Source organism: Dipteris shenzhenensis, chromosome 15, assembly GCF_047967505.1.
Source record: "Dipteris shenzhenensis isolate YYH24624 ecotype China chromosome 15, Dip_SZ_1.0, whole genome shotgun sequence".
Lineage (NCBI taxonomy): Eukaryota > Viridiplantae > Streptophyta > Polypodiopsida > Gleicheniales > Dipteridaceae > Dipteris > Dipteris shenzhenensis.
The window spans coordinates 13404706-13432439 of record NC_141610.1 but is presented as its reverse complement, the minus strand read 5'-3'; the positions used below and the strand labels follow the sequence as shown (position 1 = coordinate 13432439).

The window sequence follows — 27734 nt, the reverse complement described above, 5'->3', positions numbered from 1 at the left end:
GCCTTGACCAATTTTGAAATATATGTGTGTGCATAGAATTTGGCTAAGTTTGTGCTGAGAGTTTTTAATATTATATGGATATCTTCAAGTCTCTCGATTTGATAACCTTCGAGAGTTTGTATTAGAATTCTCATTGGCAACCTCAACATCCATATCATCCATGCGTCCATGTTTTGTATAATGAAAATCTTGCCTGAGTTGTCACTCTGAAGGGGGAACCCTCGTGTATTATAGAAGATTGTACAAGATCAAGAGGTGGCATAAATTTTAGGATTACAATGTAGTAAAGGGTTGGACTTGATGTGATTGTAGTTTGGTCATGCAAAATCCTATTCTATTACGCATTCAAATGGCAAAAGTATTAAATGAAATTGATTTCCAACAAAGGACAGATTTCTTACAATAAAGACGTGTTCTTCACGTTATCAGAGGTAGAGATGTCTCATGGCATAAAGGGTAGAAGCAAAAGTTATTGCTTTTGGTTAGAGAGATAGGAGACTTCTATGACTTCAATGTTTTCTAATCTTTCAGATGTTCTATACTTTCTTGAATGGGCATTGTAGGTTTTTCTTTCTTATGTAATGTATTTAACTCTGGGAACCTAATGAAGTTTTGTGATGAAGGCAGCATTTTATTTTCTTAAGGAATTAAAAAATTGCAAATCATGATTCCATCCAAAGATGTGCATGGTGTGGTTAAGCATGGAATTTGAAATGGGAGAATGTCAATATATTTCCAAATGATTTCCATACACTCAAACTAGAATAAATTATTCTTAAATGTGGATCAAGAGAGGTTGTGAAGCCCTACGAAAGGTTTAAGTCTTCTTGGAGTCTAGACGGAGAATAGTTGGAAATCCTATCTAAAACTCTCTATTTATTGATCATTTCAACCTCATCGAGGCTTCATTTTAGTTGCCTAACACTCCATGTCAACCACTTGTGTGATCAAATGCATGTCTTGATTTGCTTTCGCATTGCTTCTATGCCACATTCTACTTTCAATTGCATGTTTATCGGGATTTATGATAGTTAAAGGCTACTAATTTGATGAGTAAAAATTGTACGGAACAAATTACCAAAGTTGCATGACTAAAGTCTTTATTTGGAGTAAGCCATAGCTTTTTTGCTAACCTATGAGGTATTCTAGTGTAACTTATTTGAAAGGATAAATGTATTGGCACAATTTTAATGTGTATGTATTAAGATTTCCAAGGCTATATAAAGAAAACAAGGCACAAGGTAGAAAACACTTGATGAAAAGTTTTTAAGTGTAGGATAGGTGGAATATACCTTGTAATGATAATGTGGTGAACTCCAATAAAGATGAGCAAATAATCATGACTTGAGGAATGGTATTGTTCTCGTTACACTTCTACTTGAGGCTCTTTATTTGGTTCCACAAACTTGTCAAAGATGAGGAATTTAGCTCTTCTTATTTGTTGAGTGTAAAAGAGGTGACTTCTATTATTGATAATTTGTAAAATCATTTGTCAACTCAATAAATTTAAAGGGACGGTGCTTAAAGGCCATGAAATACAAAATTGCCTATCAAGCTCTCAGAATCGAGTAGCGAAACGAGCATCTTGACCTATGACAACTATAACTTAGACAACCCTTAGTTATAAGCATAGTAGTCAGCTTGGATTGACAAAAAGCCCATGATTCAAGAATATTTGAAAGAGAAGATGCAAAAAAAGTAAAGAACAAAAACTTGTGAACAAATAACCATGAGAAGGGAATTGATAGACAATGAGTCCAAATTGGCATCCTAGTATGGGTCCAAATGTCGAACCTACAACTCCCATTCATTCAAATTTACAACTATCTATTGGTTGACATGAACAAGTTGTAGTGGAAAGCCCTATTAGAATTCAAGTTCTTTCATCTTTTGAACCTCAAGACCTGGTTGCCCCAATAGCCTTAGAAGAGCTATAATAGGTGGTGAGAGGTATGTCAAATGGTAAGACTCTAAGGTAAGTTGCAAGAAGTAATCAGAGTCTTTGGGTTTAGAATTCGAGTCCCTAAATAGTGCTTGCCCATCTATTGCCCATCTGCTTGCTTTGCGTGCTTCCTTTAGTTTGGTGAGTCCACTATTTCTTTGTTTGAGTTGCATCAAAGTGAGCTCCTTAGATATCTAAATCTTTGTACTCTTAGCTTATGTGTTTGTATGAGGAACTTAACTCTTGCTGTCCTCCCTCTGAAATAGACATGTGCTTGTGTGCCATTTTAATTGAATTTGCACATATCAATCTCGTCCCATTCAACTTGTGGTACTTCATTCTTTAGGCATATGATTATGTCATCTATATCTTTCTCCTCATCAACATAAAGGCATCCATCATTCTACCCCCCAGCATGTAAGATCATTCTATTATTCATTCTAGATTCTTGTTCTTTCACTTCCATGTAGAGATCAACTTTATTCACTTCGCTATTTACATCAACAATCATCTCTTGCTTCATTGATTTCAGTTGAGTGGTGACCATTTCTTGCACTTTAGAAACTAGTTGTGGTATTGTGGAGATGCATTGCATTTGTGTAGTATCTCATGGATGACTTCTTGTTTTCCATTGCCCTTCATATCATGAACTCTCATTTCAAGACAAGGCTTAGTTTCCCAAACTTCAAACTCTAGGTAATAAATATTGTCTTGTGGATTTGAAATGATCTTCATCCTTTGATATGTCTATGCACTAGCACTCAGGGAAAATGATGCAACAATTGACTACAAAATCTTGCTAGTTGGGCTTAAGGTGACAAACATTTTTGCTTTGGGAAACTTCATGGTGGCCTGTGTACACTTGTATGCTACTGCTGCAGAGCTAACCCACACATTGGGGATGGGGGTTCAACCCAATTGGGCTGAACTGAACTAAACCTCTGCAAGTGGAGTGGATTGAAACAAACAGAAAGGACATTGAGCTAAAGCTATAGCTTACTGGCGGTGTTAAATAATTAGAGTTGAGAACTAAGAAAGGCAAGATGCAACCAAGGGCAATGACTTAGGGACTTAGGGCTAAGAAAATGACTCGATTGTGGCGGCCTGGACCTGATAGTCCGAAGATGAATAACGACCTATGGGAGGTAGACGGTAGTTGAGGCTAAGGAAGAGACACAGTTGAGGGGGGCAAGAGGAGAGAGAGAGAGAGAGAGAGAGAGAGAGAGAGAGAGAGAGAGAGAAGAGGTGGTGTGTTTCCTTTCACTTGATTGTTGGCATGATAATGTTTTTTAAAAAAATTTGAGAGTGACAATGATGGATATTAAAATCTTTTATGTATATACAACCTCAACATATCCAATTGATCTCAGATTATCACATTTGCAATTCCACTACTTGAAGCTTATAGCCACATGTTGATTACCATAAGGCGATTGCAATGCCAATTCCACAAACTCGAGGATGAGAGCCCAAGCTCCTAGGATCCCTTTTCAATATACTCATAGACTAACACAATGTTACTTGTTTATTACAAAGTGCCAATCAAAGATCTAATAGCTCAACCCTAGGAATTGAGTAGTTGAGGTGCATCTATAGAGAATAGTGGAGATCGTCTTCCCAAATAAAAATGTTTCCTAACTCCTTATTGTGATTACTTTCTAGAATTACTGTACATCCTTGCCTTTGGGGGAATCTATTGAAAACATTCATACTTTTCTTTCATCCATCAATTCTTCACTAGCTCTTAATATATGCTATAGGGGGATCAAGGATATGTAGGAAACCAACCACATTATGTGGTTCTAACCATGTAACAGATTCCCCAACTAGATCATCATAAAGAAATGCAAAGGCAAACTTACATTACTTAATTTCAACACATTTTTCATCTCGTTAACTCGCCCTCTCCTCTAACTATATCTCATGTGTTAGCACCAACAGCCTATGGGATGATGAAATCCCTAGTATAATGGGAAAAAGCATTAGTGTGGCTCTAATGTTTACTCCATCTCTGAGGATGGGGCCACTTTGTCTTTCTCTTGGGGCATGTCTAGTTCTCATTTGGTCATCTTTCTTTGTTTGGATTGAAGGGAGAGTCCACTTTCTACATATCTCAAAAGTGATCTATTGATGGGATTCTGCAATGGGCACTTAGGCAAGATAGATGAGAAATCCCTTGCTTACTTGAGGGCCCTTACATGTGATTTGACATTGGAGGTAGTAGGTAAGACCAATAGTGAATAAGATAATCTCTCAGTTGCCTCATTTCTTCATGAGTCTCCATCAAACAATGGATTGAACCATGTTGGCTACCCTTTTCTCAATTGTTGGCTACCCTTTTCTTAGTCAAACTACCAGGGCACAAAAAGCAAGAACTCTACACCCACCCAGAGAATGATTTTCGAGCCTAACATTATAAAAAGAACAAATACCAAGAACAACAATTCATTTGAAGGCCCTTTGGGATGTTAATTGCCAAGCTTAGTGAAAGAGGCCTAAAATATTGTGAAGAAAGCCTCCCACATGAAAGAAACATAAAAATGGAGGACTAAGTTTGTGTCAGAGTTCCATTTGTTTCATGCATTCATAGATATTGCGTAAGGAGAAGAGAGCCTCATGCCAATCCTCTATCTAATCATAATTGTCAAGATGAGACTCATTGAGAACATTCAATATATCGTGATGATACTCACCTCTCCTGCAAGTATGATAGAGGTCATCATTAGCAAATCTACTTGAAAGAATTAGGGATCCTAGTAATGGTAATTCTCATGGGAAAGTTAAAATTGAAGAGGACAGTCCCAAATTATGATAGGCTATCATTAATAAAACCAAGATAAAAAAATTAGGGATCCTAGTAATGGAAATTCTCATTGGCAAGTTAGAATTGCAAGATAAGAACCTTCTATGGGCATCTTGCACTTGCTCTCCTTAGAGTCTAGACTATTGTCATGACCTAGGTGGATATGTTTGAATATGAGGAGCTATATTTGATGCCAACTATAATTGGATCAATGACAAAAGCTTGCTCAAAAAGTCCTTACATAGTAATGGAGCTTTAGGATCAACTAAGATCTCATAAAGCTCTATGATCATGACCTTATCCAACTCTCTTTAAAGGTAATAGGCATCATCAATTAGGGTCAATATCATCAAAAGGGCTTCCACCTTGTCTTTAAGAGAGTCAATATTGCCATCCTTGTGTGGGAAATCTTTGCAAGGCACCATATTTGTAATCATGACCTTACCCAACCCTTATTAAGGATAACAGGCATCATCAATCAGGTTCAATGTCAAAAAAAGGGCTTCCACATTCTCTTTAAGAGGGTGAAGACTATAAACCTTGTGGGAAATCCTTGCAAGGCATCAAATACTTGGGGTGAAGAACTATCACATGTAATGACCACCGCTTCCTTTTAATGACGAATCAACATAAGTTGTCAAAGAGTTTCAATTTGCTTAGAAAGATGATCAAGACCAAGATAAAATGGGCAATGATGAAGGGGATAAAGGAAATAAGGAAGGCCAAGGAATAAGAGATGGTGATTCCATTTTAGAAAAAGGGGATAAACAAAACAATGAGGGTCAAGGATGAGACATGGTGATCCGATTTTACTACTACTCCAAATAGTTATAGATCAAAGTAAGGTAATACGCTAATTGACTCCCATGACAAAGGAGAGATCACACTAAATAATTTTTTTATAGCCAATGCATCACACAATACGTACTAGACCAATGATGTAGTACATATGAGTCCACATTGTGCTTTGATTTTTAATGGCTTACTATCATAGATTTTGCCCCAATTTTGCACCCATACATAGTTTCTAGCCACTAGATTGTAGCACATCTCGCTGTGTAGTGTAGGATTGAGTTGTGTGATGTAGAGGCATTGGGCTATTAGCATCAAAACTAATGAAAATCAAGCACATGCATTTCAATAATGCCTCTGGGGTGAATAAGGTATTCTCTATTCAAGAACTATTTATGAGTTAGTTTGCCTAGAATAGGCAAGCTAACTCATAAATAGGTCAAGTGGTCTTCGACAAAGCCAACATCAATGTCTGAGGTCCAAGGTCATAGGGGAGTTATTGCTCAAGGGGTAGAGGAAGACAAAGGCCTAATAAGGGATCACTGCCATGAACAAAAGTTGTATATTGTTTATTCAGGTGGTCTTTGACAAAGCCAACATCAATGTCGGAGGTCCAAGGCCATAGGGGAGTTATTGCTCACAGGGTAGAGGAAGAAGAAGGCCTATTGAGGGATCATTGCCATATACAAAAGTTCTGGCATGAAAGATTCATCCAACTTAGGTATCCAAATTTGGATACAACGCATTGATCTAGGTAGGCTTCCAACAATCACTAGCAACCATGAGGTTTGTTGGCCCCACATGGGCAGGCAAGTAGCAGCAAGATTCCTTATAATGATGGCCATGACCCAAGCCACAAAACTACTCCATCCAATTCACTCTGACATTTGTGGGCCCATGCCCATGAAATTACAAGTCAGATACATATGCTTTCTAACCTTCATTGATGATTACAATCAGATGAGATGGATCTACTCTTTTTGGATGGATAGGGTAATAGAGTTTGTGTCTTCATATTTTGATGCATATTGTAAATGATACGGGGTCAAATGTTAATTGAAAATTGCTAAGATGTCCAATGTTGGCATTAATTTTACTACTCTCCGACACCACACTCTCTCATGCACATGAAACCTCACATGCCAACCCACTAATGCATGGGAAATATGTATCTATGCATATCGGGAAGGGAAAGAACATTAACCCACTCTTCTTATTTGATTCTTGGGCCTAAAAATCAAAATGACCTAGGCCATGTGCATTTTCATCATTTATTATGCATGGGATTTTGGGGGATTAACATTTATCTTGCACTTAGCTTGGACTATGTTGTTGTGACCCAAAGCCTCGTTGGGGTCAATTAGCACCACTAGATGTCAAAAAGAAGTGCTAGCAAGGGAGAGGCTCAAAATTAGTCAAGGTTGGGACTCAAATAATTTGGTTGATTGGATTCCTCCTTGGATCAAGGCATGGGGTCCAATGAGTCACTCCAAAGTAGCAGTCTTGGTAAACTAACAAAGGCTTCTTGCTTGGGTATGGCTACTTGATTGTCAACACTTTGCGTCGATGAGCCGCTTGGGCTAGCCTACTAGATCCTAAAGGTTGGCACTCAACTCGAAAGTGAGAGGGACTAGAGGGTTATGTTTCTGATCCAATGGAGGCTAGGTATAAATAGTAGTAACTTTGAGTGGAGTGTTTAGATTGAGGCAAAGTAGAGGCACCACTCTTCCTTGTAACATTTACATGCACCCATTGAGATGGATGACTTGAGGTGGGAAAACTCCAATTGGACTTGCTTTTTCCACCATGGAGTGGTGCAATGTGCACTACTACAATTAAATTATTAAGGTATGTTAACACTTGGAGGATGTAATCTAGCAAGATGCCTGCTAGGCAAGGCAAGGTTGTAACTTGGTTGTGCCTTTTCTCCTTATCCCGGATATGATCTTGTTGTTTAATGACCTTCTAGCACAGTGTTGTCGCTGTCTCTCCCAAATCTAGGTTTCAAGGGTATTCGTCATCTAGTAGTGTCGTTGCTCATTGTAGCATAGGTGGTCACAAGTATAGCATAGGTCCTCGGGTCGTATTCCTGTGAGAGGTGTAGGCTAAAGCATGGAAAGCAGATCTCATGTGCATGTGGGTGAGAAATAAGGCTTGATCACAACAATGGATGGAGGCTCTCTCCTCCATGGGATCTCAAGGGTTTAGAAGGGGGATAGGGTTGAGAGACCTATCTAGGAGTTCCAGGGTTTAGAGAGGGTTGCAGGGTTTAGGAGGAATCTAGGGTTGAGGAGTGGAGATAGCTTGGCGACTTGAAGGGGTAAAGGGTTGAGGAGGAGGGACAAGGCAGAAAGGAGGAGGGGGGGAGGAGGAAGGAGGAGAAGGAGGAGGAAGAACAGAGGAGGAGGAGGGAGGAAGGAAGAGGAGAATAAGGGGGGAGGATGAGAGATTGCAAGGTTAGAGCATGGTATCACACAATAGTGTTAAGGGAGCATGGACCCAAGGAGAACAAGCACACATCTGAACACCAAAGGATAATGAACATTAAACCCCAAAGAGTCAAAGATTCATTGCATTGAGAGATATATATACATGTTGGTCTCTACACAATTTGTAGTAGGTACCTCCAGGGTGGGACCTCTTAGACAAGAGTCCCTCCACTTTTTTGGGGCGACCTCTTGGGTCATCTCTACACATTGTAGGGGAACCTCATTAAGCCCCCCAGAAACTGGGTGAACCTCATGAGTCCCCCCAGAAAGTGTGGGAACCTCATGAGTCCCTCCACAAAGTGGGGGGACCTCAAAAAGTGTAGGTCTTTTCCTTTCTCTCTCTATTTTTAGTATTTCTCTCTCTAGATCCCGATTTTGCAAGTATGGTTGGATCTTTTCTAGAGAGTGTCTATCCTGATCCTTTTAGATTCATCATACCATAGTTCAGGCTCAAAATATTACATGCTAAGCTTTGCTGCTACTCTACACACATAGTGATCTCATCTTCATTGCCTTAGACTGCACTTCTGACCCTTGTTTCCATAGATTAAACATACATATAGAAAGCCTATGCCAACTTATCATAGATACTAGTTGAGATAGGAAGGCATGTGAGGGGGATCACCTCATTGAGGATCATTTGAAGATCACCTATACTAATGTTTACATGGTCGTATTCATGGTGGGTATTCCATCTAGGTGCACATGCCTGATATGGGTGCTCTCTTTGCCTTCTTAAGATGTCTAACAGAGCATTTTTTGGGAAGAGGTTGGGCCTAAAAGGGGCTAAACATCCATGACCTCCTCTTCCATGGGTTGCTCGAGAAGCTTGGGTCTTAGGGTATCAATCGAATTAGACTCGTCTCCATCTGAGATGATGATGTGATCATGCTAGATAAAAGTATCCTTTCCCACACTTGTAGCATCTTGTGTTAGTCCCTTGATTATTACAGTGAACCTTGAGCTAGGGTGAGTCTTCGGGGGATGTTGTCACCCACATCTACTTCTTACCATATGAATCCCAATTCCCAAGCTGGTCTACCTCTCATCCACTCTTAGCATGAATTCTACATTTCCATCATGAGACATGACTACCTCAAGTAGAGTATGGATCGCATATGACATATCGTCATCCATACCTTCCCTTTTCCCATTGCCACCTTCGAAACATAAAAAACATGTACAGATTCTGCCTTTCAAATCTTGTTAACATTTGATGTCATAATTCATTGGCATCCCCTATAAGTACTCAACAAGTTGAAAGAGAAAACTCATCAAAAGCTTATATCTAAAATATTTACTTGACATGGTAGTAAACCTTCTACACTAGATGTTCTTATTGTCTACCTTTATCAAACAACTCACTTAGCTAATTCTCCTCCACAACCTTGCAAGTGAATACTATTCTTGTTCTTTTCAATTTCTCATAATTGGCAAAAATTCTACAAAGCATGGGAATGGTAAGAACGCGCTTAGCCAAGTATCTCTCCCACCAGTGCTTGGTTTCATGGGATTTTGCCCATCATTGATAGGTCTCACTAATTTCTATACTAGGAAGTGGACATTCATGACTTTAAAGGGTAGGAAACGGAATGTATTATATTATTCCCTATGCTCCTAAATATTGGGCAAGATGAAAATTTATTCATACAATAAATTCCAACTTCCTTCAAACCTAATGGAGTGCAACCCTCACACTAAAGACTCCCTAGCTCAACATGGAGTACATAGTGACCCAGCTCCCACGCTACAAAGTTTGAAGGATTTAAATTTGCAAAAGACATTCACTATTAGCAAAATAAAAAGTAATGAGAAACACTTAATTGATTTCCAGATCAAAGCCTATGATTGGGTTTACGACATGGAAGGCTTCACTAGGATGAACATAAATGTCCCTCTCCATGAAGATCTAAAGGCCCTTAATTTCAAAAAATTATCAATACATACAACTTAACCTAAGGAGAAAGATAATTGAGAAGGCCTTTATTTTTCAATAGAGAAATTCAATTGATTTCTTATGTGGAATACCCCAATTCAGCTAAGGCAATGGGATAGTTTCAAAACTTCATGCAAAGAGGGACTTGAACTCAAGACATGCACTATGCGCTCTTAAGGTCTTAACACTAGTTTAAATGAAGATGTTGTGAAAGAAATAGCGAGATAGGAGGAGAGGGGTGCCATCCCCTCATAAACAGAGGGACCTCCTCATGAATCACTCTCTTCTTTTATAGCAATAAAACAATGAAAATGCTTAAATATAGTTAAAGTATAGTATAATGTCTTACTAAAACAATTAAATGATTAAATATACTCAAAGTATGTTACAACCTTTTACTAAACTATCGCTCCTTCACATAAATATGCAAAAATCCAATAGTAACAAAACAACTAAAACAAGTAGGCCAACAACACCAAATAACCAACTCATTTCTCCTAAAGGAAAAAAATAAAAAAACAAAGCACAAATAAAGAAAAAGAAGAAAATTTAAACATTAACATATTTGAAAAAGTAAAAGAATTAACTCAACCAAACAAAGTGAAAAATCATTACATTATTGTACAATTAGGCTCTTAAATCATATTTCAAGATTACCAAGTGGAATCACATTAGCACTTGATAATAACTCAATTTATTGATGACTTTTGTGGACTCCCTATGAACTTCTCAAGTCGCATCCAAGACTAGAGAAAAATATGATAGCATATAATAAGGATTAAAATTTAATTGGGTGCACTCTCTATATAGTTAAGGCTAAATCAACACAAAACTTATTGTAGCCAAGTAAATAATCAAATTTGAAATAGCTATGTTAATCCACAATGAAGTTAGCCAAATTTTTATTCTAAAGGACAAAGAAAGAAGTTTGAATTTAAATGAGTGCATAAGCTACAAAAATCATCATACTTGGTTTGATCAAAGCAAAGTTTTAAACGCATTATGGTCCATCTGGTCGTGTAGGTGACTTCCACAATGAAGTGAGCCAAAATTTTATTCTAAAGGACAAAGAAAGATGTTTGAAGTTAAATGAGTGCATGAGCTAGAAAAATCATCATACTTGGTTTGATCAAAGAAAAACTTTTAAATGCATTATCGTCCATCTTATCATGTATGTGACTTCTCCCAATACTATTTTCCAAGAGAAAATTGTCATTTTAAGTTTTTGAAGCTTAAATGCATCAATTTTACTGCTACTTAAATTTTAAACTCAAGCAAACTAATATCCATTGAGTTTGAGGATTGTACAAGCATTAAAGAAACACAAAAAATTAAAAGGAACTATCAATTTTATTAAGTTGATGTCCTCTACATATATAAAACATCTCAAAAAGCTATTGCTTTTGGAACTTTGTCGTCTCATTAATGGCTTTATCCAAATTTTATAGGATGTTATCCTTTCCATTAACATGTGGTAGTGCCTTCACCTTTAGTAGCTCACGAGCCAAAAGGGGACACCTTTGCGTTAAACTTTGGTGGATCACCAAGGGAGAGGAACCTACTACATGGTCAGGCCTAAATATAGTCCCCTTGCTCTTCCTACAGCAAGTGGCAAGAATAGATGCTTTTTGCTCTAATTCAAGCACCAAACCTTAGCATTTAGCAATGAAATGTTGAGCCCCATAGTATAAATATTACCACCATAAGCTTGATGTATTCAATCGAGCCTCCTTCACACCTACATCTTTTATTTTCATTGACTCCTTCCTTACAGTCTTTTGATGTATGAGATGATAATGCCCTATTCACATCTCTCAAGCTATGAAGTGTGGAGATAAGGAAACATAAGATCTCTAGTCTTAATAATGGCATGGATATTAAGAAGACTTTTTTATGTTTACTTGTCTCGTCTAGCATTTCACATTATTGGTTCCTATGTGTCATTGGTTGATGTCAATCTCTTTTTCAAAAGTTATGGAGCACTCACAATGCCTCCTTTTGACCCAATTGAAAAGATCTATAATGTCGTGTTAAAATAGGTACTCTCAATCTTCCACATGTTAAAATAGGTAATCCTTTTTGTCATTGATTGATGTCAATCCCTTTTCAAAAGTTATGGAGCGCTCCAATGCCTCATTTTGACCCAATCGAAAAGATTTCTAATGTCATGTTAAAGTAGGTACTCTCAATCTTCCATAAGCTCACCAAAAGGTATCGAATTCAAGACGCAATTCATCGTCTTGGTCTATCTCTTTGCTTATAAGCATTTGCACGAAAGCTCCTTTTTTCATCCATAGGGTCCTTCGAAATATGAATTATCCATGGGGTCAATCATTTGTATTGATGACGTAGAGGGCTTTCTGCTATCATGTCCTTGCATAAGACTTGAATGCCATTTTTTCCATCACACGGATTTGATTTATGTGTAAAACCCCTTTTATCAAGAGACCGGGGCACATTGACTTGAATAATTTCCTATGGTCCTCCATGTAGTGATCTTCCTTTAATAGCAAATGTGCATGGCTCTACCAACCCACATTGTGCGTGTAGGCACATAAAGAGAGTCTAAGCATACCTCTATTAAAAAAATAGGGACGTCTCATACATGCAACAAAAGAGTGTACCCAGATGCTATTTACTAGAGCTACCATGGGAGCCTTACCTCCACCAATTGATCCAGGGACATGAGAAAGGATGTCAAGCTCCGTACAAGGCTATCCTTTCTTGGGACGATGATCAGTGATAGCTAAGACCCCATTTTGGTGTAGGGCAATAACAAAAAATCAAGGGCTACAAGGTTAACATTTAGCATGGCATTTTCTAGCTCATTGACAGCTAAAGAACAAGTTTGACCCATGCCTTTGAAGGAATGTAGCAGGGAGGAATAGGGAAATCGAATACAATGATGTAAAAAGGTGGACGTGAAGAAACAATGGAAGCACTCTAAAAAATTTGAGGACCTTGGAAGCTCTACCTAGAGATTGTAAGAACTACTTAAGAACTACATTTGCAAGACAACGAACTAGCAAGGATTTGGCGAAGGATTTCTTGCACAAGGCAACACAAGCCACCCACACCATAGTGCCATTGTTATGCAAGGCTTTGATTAGAAAATTTGCCCCAAAAAATATGTGCAATTTACTTACACCCCTCATAAAACAATACTAGGCAACTACCAATTGATAGAACCACAAACTACCCATGGATGTGGCATGCTACATGTTGCATATTATATCCATTAATCAACAAATCTTTCAAGGATTTGCACTCACACTTGATCTAAAATCCAAGGCCCAACAAATATCGAACTCCATTAAAAGCAAAAGCCCTTATGCTGCACAAACTCTCTCCTCATGTTCTTGCAATATGTGTGCCACCTCTACACTCAATAGGTCCGCCCATTCCTCTAAAAAGGTGTTCATTTACGAGTAACCAAATCGGTACAAGAAAGGGGGTGCAAAAGTGCCACTTTTTATCATAAAGAAAACACATATATCTAGATGAATCCAAGAACACGCCCAAACTCATCCTCTAGAAACATAACACATATTACAGTTTCAATCTCATGATAGTCACACTCATAAGTTGAAGACCATAACGCCATCACGCATAGCAAGGACTAGCTACTATGACATCCCCACAAAGAAGAACACAATTGGTCTCCAAATGCAAGTGCTTCTTATCCAAGACAATTTTAATGTCACGAGCATCTCAACCTAACCAAACCTACTACAATCACACAATGGTGAGGAATGTCAAGATCTGGCCTACAAAAGTACAAAAGGCAACCACGGGTCCACTTAGAGACAAACAAATTCATTTCAATAATTTCATCATCACCAAGGTGGACGAGTACAAGGCAAGAAAAAATTCAAGGCCAAAAAAAGAACTGCAAAAGCGAAAGTTTACTCAAGATTGACTATCCCTTCATCACATGCACGGTCCAAAAAGTGACTTGCAACATTGGACATTCAAATATGAGTAGTCGAGCATGCACAAAATTGCCCCTTGGGCCTCCCTACTTCTAGTATAAGAAAGTGCAAACCATTCAAGCACCCAAGATGGCCTTTAAACAAAAGTCCACGAGTAAGTGGTTGCGACCAATAACATTTTGAGAACTACCATGAGTTGCTAGGATGCGTGCTTAATGCATGGCCCTGCAAATTCCCACTCCATTCACCATTCCGAACTTCATCTTAATGGACTCAAATGCTCTCAAATAGATTAAAATTGCTGATTGGTTACATTTGCAGGTTTTCTAATAAAGACAATTAAAGTAACTCACATCCCAGGTGTTCCCCAGCTGTTACAAAATTATGCCTTTGAGAACTCGATTAACAGGATGCTTTAGAGGTATGGAGATTTACAGCAAGGGTGGAACAGGAAGGATATCAAAAAATATCAGAGTAGATCCCTCCTGCTAGAAAAACCCACTTCGATGCATTTTAAAACACTGTTCACGCATTTCCACATGCCAGAACCACCTTTCACAATAAAGATAATTCAAATACATATGTAGATCATCCCAAGAACATGCCCAAACTCATGCTCTCAAAGCAGAACAAATAGAGCAGTTCCAACCTCATAACAGGAATAAAAAAGGGAACTTCATGTATAGCAAGAACTAGCTATAATGACATCCCCACCACCGTCATCAGCACTTACAGTACGAAGCTGAGTTTCTATCTGCACTCTGCAGGTGAAAGGCAGTCTCATCAAAGGCTAGCACGAAAGGGAGTTCATAGAAAAGGGGAATCAATGACTAGCTGAACAATGAAAAGCACAAGGCATGCAGTAGTTACTTGCACTCAGTAAGGTTCCTGGATCAATTACATTGACATGCAATTTAGAATTTGGGAGAAATTTCTCCGATATACCATACAATACATAGTGATGACACCACCAAAGCATTTCTTTGGCTCTGCCCCATTAATCATAAAATTCCATTCACCACCAAGAGCACACAAGAGGTGACTAAGAGGCCAGCCTCGCATTATTAACAGATTGATCTTACAAGAGTAGAACAGGAACTTCAAGAGCAATCTTGAGAGTATTGACTCATGCCTTGTTCAATCCGACCCAGTCCCTGTTAATCCTAACGGAACGGTGGCCGCTGTCCTTGGAATGATCCCTCCGCTTGAAGTTTTGCTCCTCAGCATCCTCATCAGTGCCATCAGTGTCATCCTTAGTCTTATATTTGTTCACAATTTTATTTGTAGGCCTTGGCCAATCCTCCTCGTAGTTTATCTTTCTCCCATTCACCAGATTCCCTGAATCTCTTGAGTGAGCTTTACTGTATTTTGAAGCATCCATTGACTCTACGCTGACAGAATGCCTCTCAGAACCAAGTCTATCAGTACGGGTGAGTATCCTCCTGTTCCTGGAACCAGCACCAAACGTATTCCCATCACCTTCACTATCGATATTGTCCGAGTTCTTCTCTGTCAAAGATCTCTTCGGCCTCTCAGGGAAGATTATTCGCGAGAAAACACTTGCCTTTGCCTTCTTTTCAGGCCTTCCACTTTCATCAACTCCTTTCTGAATGCCTTGATTATCACCCACATCTTTACTTATCCTTTCCACCTTGCTTTCAATAGAGTGGTGCTCCCTCAATTGTGTGTCCTCTCTCCTTTCATGTCGTCGCCTTCCAATTGATCCAGGTGATATTGAGTTTCTATCTGCCTTGGCATGCATACTTTTGCCCATATCATTCTTGTCTGGGTTTAGTTCTGCTGGAGAGGTTGCAGGGCTATTTGCCAAATTTGATTTCCTCTGCAACATTGAAATTAGGCTTTAGTAACTACATATTGCTGAGAAAAAGTGATACATATATCTAGATGAATCCAGGAACATGCCCAAACTCATCCTCTAAAAACACAACACAGTGGAAAAGTATTGTCACCTTTTCTTTTACAAATAGATCCCCATTTCCAAGATCCTTTGCTTGATCCCTGTCATTCAAAAACCAAAAAGAAGATTAAAATTGTATTGAAATTAAATCCTTCTTGAAAGGGTTCGTTCCATTGGACACGTCGTTTCTCCCAATGTATTATGTTGACAAGTCATTGGAGGCACTAATTCCCAGATCCAACTTAGTGTTTTATTATTGCCAAAACAATATAAAACTAACCCACAATAAACATTTCTGAGATGCCATAGTAACACAGGCAAACATTCCAAGGTTACATGATTTATCAAGTGCAACATCGCATGAAGGCCAAATCCTTCAAGAGAGAACATTGTATTCTGTACCACCAAAGATTTGAGAATGAAAATGTACGACATTGAGCAGCAAAAAAGTCCCATAGAAGCTATTCCTACAAAGCAAGTACATAAAATTCACTCCAGGATTCTCGCACAACATATGCAAAGCTTTGCTGCCTTTCAGTCTCATAGATGTTTTGATGTTTTTGGCGGTCATCCTCTCTAGCCGGGAAACTTCGGCTCCCATATCTAGCCGAACAATGCATTGGTCCCAATCTTCAAGGTAGGTGAAAAAGAAGAAGCGAGAAACTACAGAACCATTATGGTTGGCAGCCTCATGGCAATTTTGTTTGGAAAGACTTGGGAAAAAAGACAAGGACATGGGCAGAATTCTCTAATGTTAGAGCTGGGTTCAGACCCAAGCACTCCACAGTGGACCATTTGATCACACTCACAGCCATCACAGAAGGAGCTAAGGTTAAAAATAAACAGTATACTGCCGCTTTATTGATTTCAAGAAGGCCCTTGCCATGGTGCGTGGACATAAGCTATCGGAAGGAATGAATAGACTCGAGGTCCCTATAGAATTGAAAGCTGCAACAGCCAGGTTATATGTAAGGGTACTAGCGCAGCTTACGCATCCAATTGAAAATCTTAAATCATCCAATTCCTAGAGATGAATATCTTAAAGCTTGAGACAAAATTGCAACTCATACACAGTGATGTGTTTGGTCCCATGAGGACACATCTTTGGTACAGCATGACTATTGAGAAAAATAAAAATCATATACATCTTTGAAAGTAGAGTTTACCAGACTCGAGATCCACACAAACTGCAACTTGAGATACCTATCTGGGTTATGTGATCTTAATATATGCTCCAACATAAACCCATTAGGAGTTGTTGAGTGAGTGATAGTGTACTATAATGTGGGCCTAGCAATCGCAATCTCAACTAGGTAAAATTTTGGTAGTAGAATTCCATGAAGGATACTCCTTTAAGCATCAATGGCATATGTGGCATCTTCATGGCTTCAATACTGAAGAGTCTCAACAGGGTTCCCGTTTGCATGAAAAGCAACAGTTCCAATCATGCAGCATGTGCCCTAGTTTGCTGGGTCTGCGTAGAAGTAAAAAAAAGAGAGGAAAAAACTGCTGAATGTCATGACTAAGGGGCTATCATGGACACCATGTCAAGGCAAACTGGAGTGCTTGTATCAAATTGAAACGAGCTGATTACACGTGTCTCAAGCAATGAGGGAAGATACATCCAACTGTCCCAATGCAGATGCACACATGATTGTTAGGTGTGTCAGCTGGTACAGAACCTTTGGGGCTGGCAGTGTGCGTGCAAAACAATGCAAGGCAGCACGGTTGATTGCCAATTATGACATATACCTAGATGAATCCAAGAACATTCCCAAACTCATCCTCTAAAAACACAACATAGTGCAGTTTCAATCTCATGATAGTCACTCACAAGATTGAAAACCATAAACTCCATCATGCATAGCACGGACTAGCTACTATGACATCCCCATTGACGTCACCATAGTATAAAAATATGCTCTCACACATACAAATCCACACACCCACACATACTTGAGCATCTATTTATACAAAGTCTTCGTACTGAGTTTGTGTCAGCACTCCGAAGGTGAAGGGCAGACTCAACCATGACGAAGGCTAGCACTAAAGGAGAAGGCTAATCAAAAGGTAGTCCAAAATCTCTTCATTCAAGCTACAACTGCTTGTGAAGTCTAAACGTTTTCATTTTAGTCTCTTCCCAACGAGCATCTAAATCTAAATCTAGCTGATAGGGCAACGCACCATTTAAGATAGAAAGAATTATCACAAAACCAGCAGGCCGCAACTTGGACGAAAACTTCACAAGGTGAAATTTGCATATCCGCTAATACGGCAGAAGCATATACCTAGATGAATCCAGGAACATTCCCAAACTCATCCTCTAAAAGCACAACATAGTGCAGTTTCAATCTCATGATGGTCACTCACAAGGTTGAAAACCATTAACTCCATCATACATAGCAAGGACTAGCTACTATGACATCCCCACTGACGTCATCAGCGCCCAACAGTGGGTGTAGACCGTAGTATAAAAATATGCTCTCACACATACAAATCCACACCCACACATACTTGAGCATCCATTTATACAAAGTCTTTGTACTTTTGTACTGAGTTTCTATCGGCACTCCGGAGGTGAAGGGCAGACTAAGTCATGACGAAGGTTAGCACTAAAGGAGAAGGCTAATCAAAAGGTAGTCCAAAATCTCTTCATTCAAGCTACAACTGCTTGTGAAGTCTAAACGTTTTCATTTAAGTCTCTCCCCAACGAGCATCTAAATCTAAATCTAGCTGATAGGACAACGCACCATTTAAGATAGAAAGAATTATCACAAAACCAGCAGGCCGCAACTTGGACGAAAACTTCACAAGGTGAAATTTGCATATCCGCTAATACGGCAGAAGCATATACCTAGATGAATCCAAGAACATTCCCAAACTCATCCTCTAAAAACACAACATAGTGAATCTCATGATAGTCACTCACAAGGTTGAAAACCATAAACTCCATCATGCATAGCAGGGACTAGCTACTATGACATCCCCACCGACGTCATCAACGCCCAACAGTGGGTGTAGACCGTAGTATAAAAATATGCTCTCACACATACAAATCCACACACCCACACATACTTGAGCATCCATTTATACAAAGTCTTCGTACTGAGTTTCTGTCGGCACTCCGGAGGTGAAGGGCAGACTCAGCCGTGACGAAGAAAACAAGCATGCACATCCAGATACCTTCTTCCAACAATAGTCATCTTGAGTCACTCATGCTGAGTTTACGCAGGGATCGAGGGCTTTGGAAGTGAAAGGCAGGCGCAATCTATCGGCAGCTGATGAATACCCTTCCCAAATTAGTAAGAATGGTAGGTTAGAACAGGTACCAATACTCCTGTCTGATATCATAAGTCTGAGGAAGGTCCATAAAGTTATGAGAACCCGAGTTTCCATCACTTTTGCATCATCATGCAGAGAGGGATGAAACAGAGAGAGGTGGCACCAGAAGAGAGAGGATATTGAGGCCTCTTGAATGGGAAGCCATGAGCAAAGGTGAGAGGGTAGGGGGGCAGTGCAGCCTACTTCTGTGAGACGGAGATTTTTGTAGTTTTAAAAGAATTTAACAAACTACAGAACTGTTAAGCCAAATCTACATTACCATGCTTAGTAGTTGCCAAGTCCTTCTTCCTTGCATCCAGACTTTGCAAGTGGACAGATCACATACATGTGCTTTATAAAAGAGTTAAAAGACAGAAGAAATAAACCTGGAAATAAAAATGTTGACACTGAGTCGTCTCAGCAATAACAAGATTCAAGGCTTCAAAGTGGGAATACATCATTGTAAGATATATTGAAAATGAGTGCCACATACCGGTTGTCGACCCTTTGCTCTAGCTCCCGCTTCCTCCTCAATTCAGCTTTCCTAGCTTCAAATTCTTCTCGGCTCATGATGCCAGATCCAGAATTGAAGGGTCCTGTGTTGTAGTCCACACAGTCCCTATGAAAGAAAACAAGTTTTTATAGCATATGCCAATCTAGTTAACATCGGGACTGCAAGACAAAGAGCTGCCTTCTATACCTTTGAAAAGTTGAAACAGGTGGCATGAATGCAGCGGGTGCAAATGGCTCATGTGACAACATAGGTCCACCATAGTGCATCTCACAGGAGACTGGTCCTGGACCTCCATAACCAACATAAGGATATGGAGGGTTCCCTCCAAATGGCAGCCCAAATCCATCTCCTGGCCACTGAGGCCCAGTCCAGTAGCTACTATAGGGGGGAGGATTAACTCCATAGGGCATCAAACCACCATCAACTGGATATTCAAATGCAGCACCTCTCCAATGAACCTCCTTATCTGGCAATAACAGTACGTTTATCCTTGGTCACAATTCTATTCTTTCTAAGAAATTATGGATTGAAAGCACTCATAGACTATCTGCAAGCAGCTTTCAAGCATTCTTGAAGACATGAAAAAGTGTATTTCAAAGCTACAGTAATGTATGCCAAAAAGCATGCATATAGACAGGAAACATATGCCATGTTATAAGTACAGGTGCTTAATTTGCAAGTGTCAGCATGCACACAGTCTGTCAAGGGCAAAGTAAAAAGCTTTTCAAAATAAGTAGCTTGTTACAACAGCCGCCCCAAAGAGCAGACCTGAGCCTTCTTCAAGCCTTCTTCAGATAACATGATGTGCATGGGAGCCCCTGCACACGTGAGTCTGTGTGCGCACGCGCCCCCCTGTGCCTGTGCGTGCATGAAAATACATGTGTGGATGTAACCCAAACTCATGATGTGTAAACACAAACTTCCCCAGTTTTTACTCTATAACAATCAAACACAACACTACTCCTAGCACAATCAGGTCTAGCATCCAAGCCATCTCCACCGAGTTAATCAACATCAGTTACAATTGTAGCCCACAGTTCATACATATGCTCTCCTGCAAGCATGCCTGGTGTCTCTCTATGAGGGATTTAGAGATGACAATCATAATAAGGGCTAATGCATACACAGACAATTAATAATTTGTCACCGTTCTCTGCATTTTCTGCCATAACTGCCTTCAGGATGCAAGCCATATCAGGACCCAGTTAAACAAAATGTCCTAAAACAATCCAGGGCAACCCAGTAACTCATCAGACGAGACATTTACAAAGACTTAACTATCTACACCACATAAAACAACATAACCTATTTTCAAAAATTCACAGATTCATGGTCTAGTCCAGTAATGATACAAATAGCAGAAAATCAAGCTTACCTCCATGTATGGGACGCTGCCGTTTATTTTTTGCCTTTTTCCTCTTTGCTGTGAACACAAGGGGAGTGTTTACACAACTTGAATAAGAGGCAATCTCTTGCAAAAGTGTCTAGAAGCAATTAGAAGATAAATAAATAGAAAACGAATTCAGGTACTTTTTCTTGAAAACAATACGATGTGATACTTGGCAAATCATACCTGCCTCACCAAATATTTGCTGTTGCATGTCCTCTTCAACCTGAGCTGCATTGCGAAATACCAAAGGCTCTTCTTGTGATATAGGCTCTTGCATGCTGGTTGACTCTGGTGTATGCTCAACGGACTCTAATCTCTTCTGAGAAAGGCCTTTCTCTAAGGACTGCTGCTGTGTTTCTTGAGCGAATACCTTGTTTTCAACCACCAGCTCCTTGGCATTCCTCTCATCTAGCAGTGCCAATTTCACAAATGCATCCTTGTGCGAAGCTGACGCAGATGGTGAAGGTACCTTGGGCTTTGGGCACCAAGCTGACTCCATGTCTGCATGGAGATGATTCAAAATGCAGAAACAACTTGAACATTTGATTTTTGAAGATGATTTTTCCCAGCTTAAAGACTGCCACACTTTATGTCAAGCATGGCCAGCAAAAAATCCAGTCTAGTTCAGCAGCATCATGCTAAGGCTCACACTAAGGCATCCTAAATGCATAAGACATTCCATACAGAATATATTTCTCAGAAATCGACTAAATACAGTGTCGACCCTACCTAAGAAGTAATAGAAAAACAACCATACCTTGCACTTGGTGAAGACTTCCAGCATTTTCAGCACTGCTAGTAGCAGTTGTAGTTTCCAGTAACCGATTTATAGCATCTCTAAGAGTCATATTTGGTAGCAAGGCATCAGCAAGAATATTCGTTGCTCCGCAGATACACTTACCTTTGGAGATTATCTGATCTCGAATACCTGAAAGCAGAGATACCATGAGAGCTTCAGATATGTGCTGAAACATACAATTGGACAAACAAGAAACTACAAACAAAATTTGGCCAGAGGTGCTGCTACATTTATCACAGTAGCTTTTATAGCAGCATCTGCTTGTAAGAACTGCATCTTTCAGGACCCCACCGCACAAGGGACAGTGTAGCTCAGGTGGTATTTCACCCATTGCCTTATTTGAAGGGAAGCCCTCAATCTCTTTTTGAAAGGCAGCCCTGCATCAAAGGACAATACTAGAAACAGTAAGTCAATCCATCAATTCAAGTACAATAATGACTTCTCAATGTATACAAGGGAATTCATCATGAAAACGGTTGTAACATACTCATTTGGCCTTAACACAGCTACTCCCCCGCTTGGCAATGCATAAGAACCATCAGGGTTAGCTACAAGCATGGATTTGGGAATCCCTGTTGGAGGCTTCACTTTCTTCATATCAAATGCAGGATCACCATTTGTTGGACAATGTTGAATATAATGACCTGTGCTCAGTCAAATGAAGCCTAGCTTAACAAAAACAGGGTAGGTTCTATATGCATATAGAAATCAAGCAACAGAAACATATGAGTTTGAACATGAGCTGAACCTAATCGACTCTACCAAAACATCAATAATGCTACCAACCTGGAACACCACAGCGGTGGCAAATGTAGCCTTGAGGAGGTATCCTTTTTTCAAAACCTCGACCTTTTGCAAAACAAATTCAATAAGCCACATTAGAAATATTAAGTATCTGTGCCAAAGCCATACTTAAGCATGGATGCATGTAGATTATTTGCAGTTACACACTTCTCCACAAAAAGAGAGAAGAAAACAAGAAAGATGTCCTTGCTTTCACTGGCATGCCTGTCTCATGCATTGGCAGGATGCTTATTGTCACTTTCCTCTATCCTTAAATTCAAAAATCAATTATCTTCAGCCCCATATGCCAAACTCAAAACAGACAGTTGATTTCCAAAGCACATGCAATCCCAAATTCCGAACATTAATCACAAAAAGCTCTCCTTAAATGAAAAAGGTAGACCACAAGCCATGCCTCATCCAAAATGTTGTTGCCACATTTTCATTAAGTCAACATGCTCTGTGTCATATTTACTTGCTTTTATCGAGTCTACCCTTTAAATGACCTTTGCATAGAAGATGGTGAGAGGGAAGAGTGGACTAGTTCTGTTGTCTTAAAGACATTACTGGGTTGAATTATTGACAATTCGACATCCATACAAACTACATGTATGGAAGAATCTGGACACAATTCAGTTTTGACTACAAATCTACATATGACAACCTTGACACCTGTAAAACAGCCAACTAAGGATAGCTCGACAGTCAGACTCCAAATGGCATTCTAAGGATAGCTCGACGCTCAGACTCCAAATGGCATTCTTAACCATCGCTATCTGACAGCTCTTGTGCTATTTCCAAATCACGTTCTTTGTACTACTGTCAGGATAGTAACATATATTAGCCAGTCTAACTAGGACAATCCAATACTGAGATAGTCCTAGCCTAAATGATATATATAATCATCACCCAACCGTAGGCTCAAACTTAAGCTAGGACCCAAGAATAGAGCTTTGAACCCCAACCTAGTCCGTCAGGTGCTCCCTCTTCATTCCCACCCCTCTTAATCCCTTTTCCCTCCCATGTTAACGCTTCTCCCCTCACGTTCCCCTTCCCCCATGGCTCTCGAGCGTCGCCATGTCTAGCCTCATGCTTTGATTTCATTTCTAGTTAATACACACACACACACACTTCCTACCCCTTCCTCCTTTTGAACACATTTTTTATATTTATCTTCCCACCTTCTTACCCCCTCGCCCATTCCCCCCCCCCCATTCAATTCCTCTCCCTAAGATCTCCCTCTTTTCTCCCGCTCTGCTTAAATCTAGTAAGCCCTCTAGCCAGTCTAACTAGAACAATCCCATACTAAGATAGTCCTAGCCTAAATATCATTTTCCTTCTACACCCTTTCCACGAGGGGTATTCATCGGGCATATTGACCACCAGCATGGTTGCTAGCTCCTGTTTCGGACTCTCTATAGGCAATGAGCCATGAGATTCGGAAACGGATGGATGTTCTTGTAGCTGGCAACCAGTTCTTTTCTTTGTTTTCATCGACAGCTCCTATTGGAAGCTGGTTGTATGGTTTTTTCAAGCATTAATAGAATTTACTACTTCTTGCAAAAAAACTAAATATCATTTTCCAATTCTGAGGGAACCAATGCATGGGTTATAGGTGTGAGGATGACGCCTAAGAATAGGAGTAAAAGCAGGACCATTTAACAGACCTGACATGAATTTACAAGTGAGAGGGGGAGACGATAACTTTCACTTCATGGGAGACGATAAATTTGATTGGTGGACGTCTAATGAAATTCAGGATAAGAAAAAACTGGAAGTTGACAACACAGTATCATGAATCAAATGATTGTGGAATTCATCAGAGATCAGGGCCGATTAGAGCTATGTAAGGGTAAACTTCTCAATCCACACAACTTCTCCTGTCATCCCTACCCGGGTCTGCATGCCATGAAGACAAGCATTTTCCTGCTGGTGCCTTTTCACCTATTTTGTTTCTGACTTTGTATTTCAGTGTCTCGGATCTATCAATCAAAACATATGCTAGTCAAACTGAGATGAAAACCAGAGTAACAGAAGAACTTACCAAAACCCTTTCCAACAGCACCCCGAGCTTGAGATCCTCTCCCAAAACCTCTTCCAGCAGGTAAACTTTCCTGTTGCCTGGCAGAATGAAATACCAATGTAAACCCTTCCATCCATTTACACTTGCATCTTCTATGCATTGACAAAAGGGAACAGGAGTAGGGGATTGGAATTATTAGAGGCGGGTCAGGGCGGGTTGTTTGCAGAGAATGAAAAATGCAAATAAGATTCTGCTCCACTATGGCCAGGCACAAAAGCCATATAATACTGCCTCTAATCCAAAGAGAACACCATATGCATCGTCAACTAAATCCTTGAATAAGTGATTTATACCTCTGCCAGTCAAAAGCTGATGCATCAACAAAGGCCTTGATCTTGTTGTCTTCATCCGATTTGTTCATCAGAGGTTGAGCTTGATGTTGATGTTGATGTTGATGGACTTCCTCGGGCATGGGATAAAGATCCATCCCAAACTCATCTGCCCAGTCGGACGACTCCAACTTTTCAAAAAGCGGGGGGAACAAAGAAGCCAGGGTTTCAGACACAAGGTCACAGCTGGCGCAGGGAATAATACAGTAGTACTGATGCATATCTAAAAAATGATGGCCCTTTATCAACCACAAAAGACTGGCTTGGACACCTAATTCAATGCTTACTTGTTTCAATTGAGGCACGTCTGATGTTTCAAGCCCCTGCTTTAAAGATGGAATTGATTCTTCTGTGTTAGTTTTCCTGCAATTATCAATTAGCCTAAAGTCAAACTTTGTGTATCGGACCATATCCCTGTAAAAGACTTCCAAAATATTCGGTCGTAGCACTGACATTGGAAAACACGTCATACACACTAGCAGCTGATGATGAAATCCTATGCCAAATCAAACCCACCCTGTAAAATATTTTAAAGGATAAGGGCAAATCCAAGCCTAAAGATACTTTTCCCTTTACTACAAATTAGGGTTTCCCACGTTACATGAAAGCTTGCTTTTAAAGCGTAATCAGTTCACTGATCCCTCCAACAACAAAATGTGATTTACAAATTTAGGCTTTACACACCACCCAGAACTACAGAACAAAGACCGGTTCATCCTGTCTATCCCATCATATTCAGTGAAACAATAGTAGAGTAAAAGGCAATACTCGTCTCTGACTTCCGCAACAATGGGCATCCGCGGTCTTCCAGGAACTCGACGAACTAGGACAGAAGTATTTTTGGGTACCAAGGTTGCTTCATCATTGTATTCTGTAATTGCAACATACACGAAAAACATCATAACCCAGCCTTATGGTGTGGACTGATGGTGAATAGCAGCCTAAGCTCAACCTCGGGGCAACTTGCTAAATCGTGATCTCCGAGAGGAAGGACAATCTTGCTTTCACGTCCCCTGCAGAGGCAAGCAGCCCTCACCTGGCCTGAACTAACACTCTTTGGAACTACAAATGCTTAAAAATATACTCGTGCCATTTCTTGACAGTAAGGTCGTCTGCTGAAATACCCAAAACACTTTCCATGCGAGATGTAAAGCAAAAAGGGCGGACCTTCATTCGTTTGTGCGTTCGAGATCACGAGGTCAAAATCAGATCCTCTGCCCAAATTCTTCTTTTCAACAATTTTCTCTTTCAAATTTCCAACAGAAATGAAATGTCCTTCAATGGATATCGAGTCGTAATCTTTTGCACTTTTAAATTTGAAATACACAGCCATATTCTTCTCAATACACAATTATACAACAAACGGTAGTGAGACTGTCCGAAATTGGACCGCCACTACTAATATAATTATTTAGCCGCTACAGCTAGTAATCCTATGAGGGTAGTCTCAGCGCCCCTCTGGCGTCTGCAGCCACGATGCCTGTTGCTGTGACAAATCAGGCTCTCTTATATCTTGCCGTCGTCGAGCAAGCCGGAAGGGTTACGGCAGGCGTCCGATGTGCCTTTTAGAACAGAATTCTAGGATCCGATACTCTGCTACCACTGTCAGGAAAGCGCTGTGGCGGCAAACTCTGAGAAGCAGATCAGAGGATGCTCTGTAAACGCCTGTCAATGTAGTCTCAGAAGCGTGCCCAAGCACAGATCGCCAGCGAATGCACTGCCCAGGACCGCGCATCAGGCTCGGATCGCCCTCGAAGGCAGGGTAATTCTCTTTTATAGGTGGATGTAATTCCCTGCCACAGCCCTGCCCGCGCCTACGAACTGGATTCGGCCACACAGCTTGAGCGTTGACGATCCGCAAGGGGAAGAGCGCCTGTGCAAACAATCTCCAAGAAGAGCGAGTGCGGGGAAGACCCACAAAAACCTGAAACCGCAAGCATTGCTATGCGAAGGCAGCGAGATACGGGCAAGGCGTGGAAGAAGAAGGAGAGGGCGAAGAAGCGAGGAGCTAATGAGGAGTGCGAGGGCGGCCGCGGAGAGGAAAAGGAATGGGAATGAAGGAGGAAGCTGAAGCTATGGCTGTGAAGGAAGAATTGGTTGCGTGCGGAGGAAGCAAGAGTTGGGAGGAGGCCTGCGCTGATGGCGGTGAAAGGCCTGCCCCTTGTGCTGCTTCTTCTTCTTCTTCTTTCTTCTTGTCCAAACCAAAGAGGAGAACGAAGAATTTACTTATAGGCCTTATCAAACCGATGAAACCCTTCGTTTCTTTTTTTTGTTGCTTCCTCTTCATCCTCCTCATTATTTTATAATGATTTTCATTATGGTTTAATTATGATGAGCGTGAATCGTCAAGTCTCTTGACCTCAACAAACGGGGCTTCGGTCGTCCCTGTGGCCGCCACGTGCGTGAATATCATTGGATCCTCAAAACACGGCACAGCGCCCATCAGCATGGGCATCCGGCAAACATCAAGCTCTCACCCTAATACTCCTCCCAATATTTTCCCGCCCTCCTAAGGGTCTATGGGATTTAGGTTTAAAGTGGCTAATTAGGGCTGTTTTTTTATCTTCCTCATCATAGTTAGGGGCTTAGCACATGGGAAGAAATAGGATGGGAATGGGAAAAGGTGGTCCCATGCATATTTCTATCCTATTCCTATCCCACCATGTACTAACAAAAAAAAAGAACTAGGGATGGGTTTAGGAG

At 40.3% G+C, this 27734-nt stretch overlaps 1 protein-coding gene across 1 annotated transcript; it reads right to left on the bottom strand.

Annotated features, from left to right (window-relative positions):
* Positions 1-14799: 14799 nt before the first annotated feature.
* Positions 14800-27256, bottom strand: LOC147893391 (E3 ubiquitin ligase PARAQUAT TOLERANCE 3-like). Its single transcript, XM_087385588.1, has 16 exons — positions 26662-27256; positions 26199-26624; positions 25800-25902; positions 25319-25394; positions 24996-25162; positions 24664-24740; positions 22623-22685; positions 22324-22480; positions 22065-22213; positions 21795-21965; positions 21221-21538; positions 21023-21070; positions 19834-20113; positions 19627-19752; positions 15865-15913; positions 14800-15734 (listed from the first exon to the last, which is right to left on the bottom strand). The coding sequence occupies exons 2-16, from the start codon at positions 26362-26364 to the stop codon at positions 15021-15023; spliced, it is 2664 nt and encodes an 887-aa protein (XP_087241714.1). The 5' UTR covers positions 26365-26624; positions 26662-27256; the 3' UTR covers positions 14800-15020.
* Positions 27257-27734: the final 478 nt, after the last annotated feature.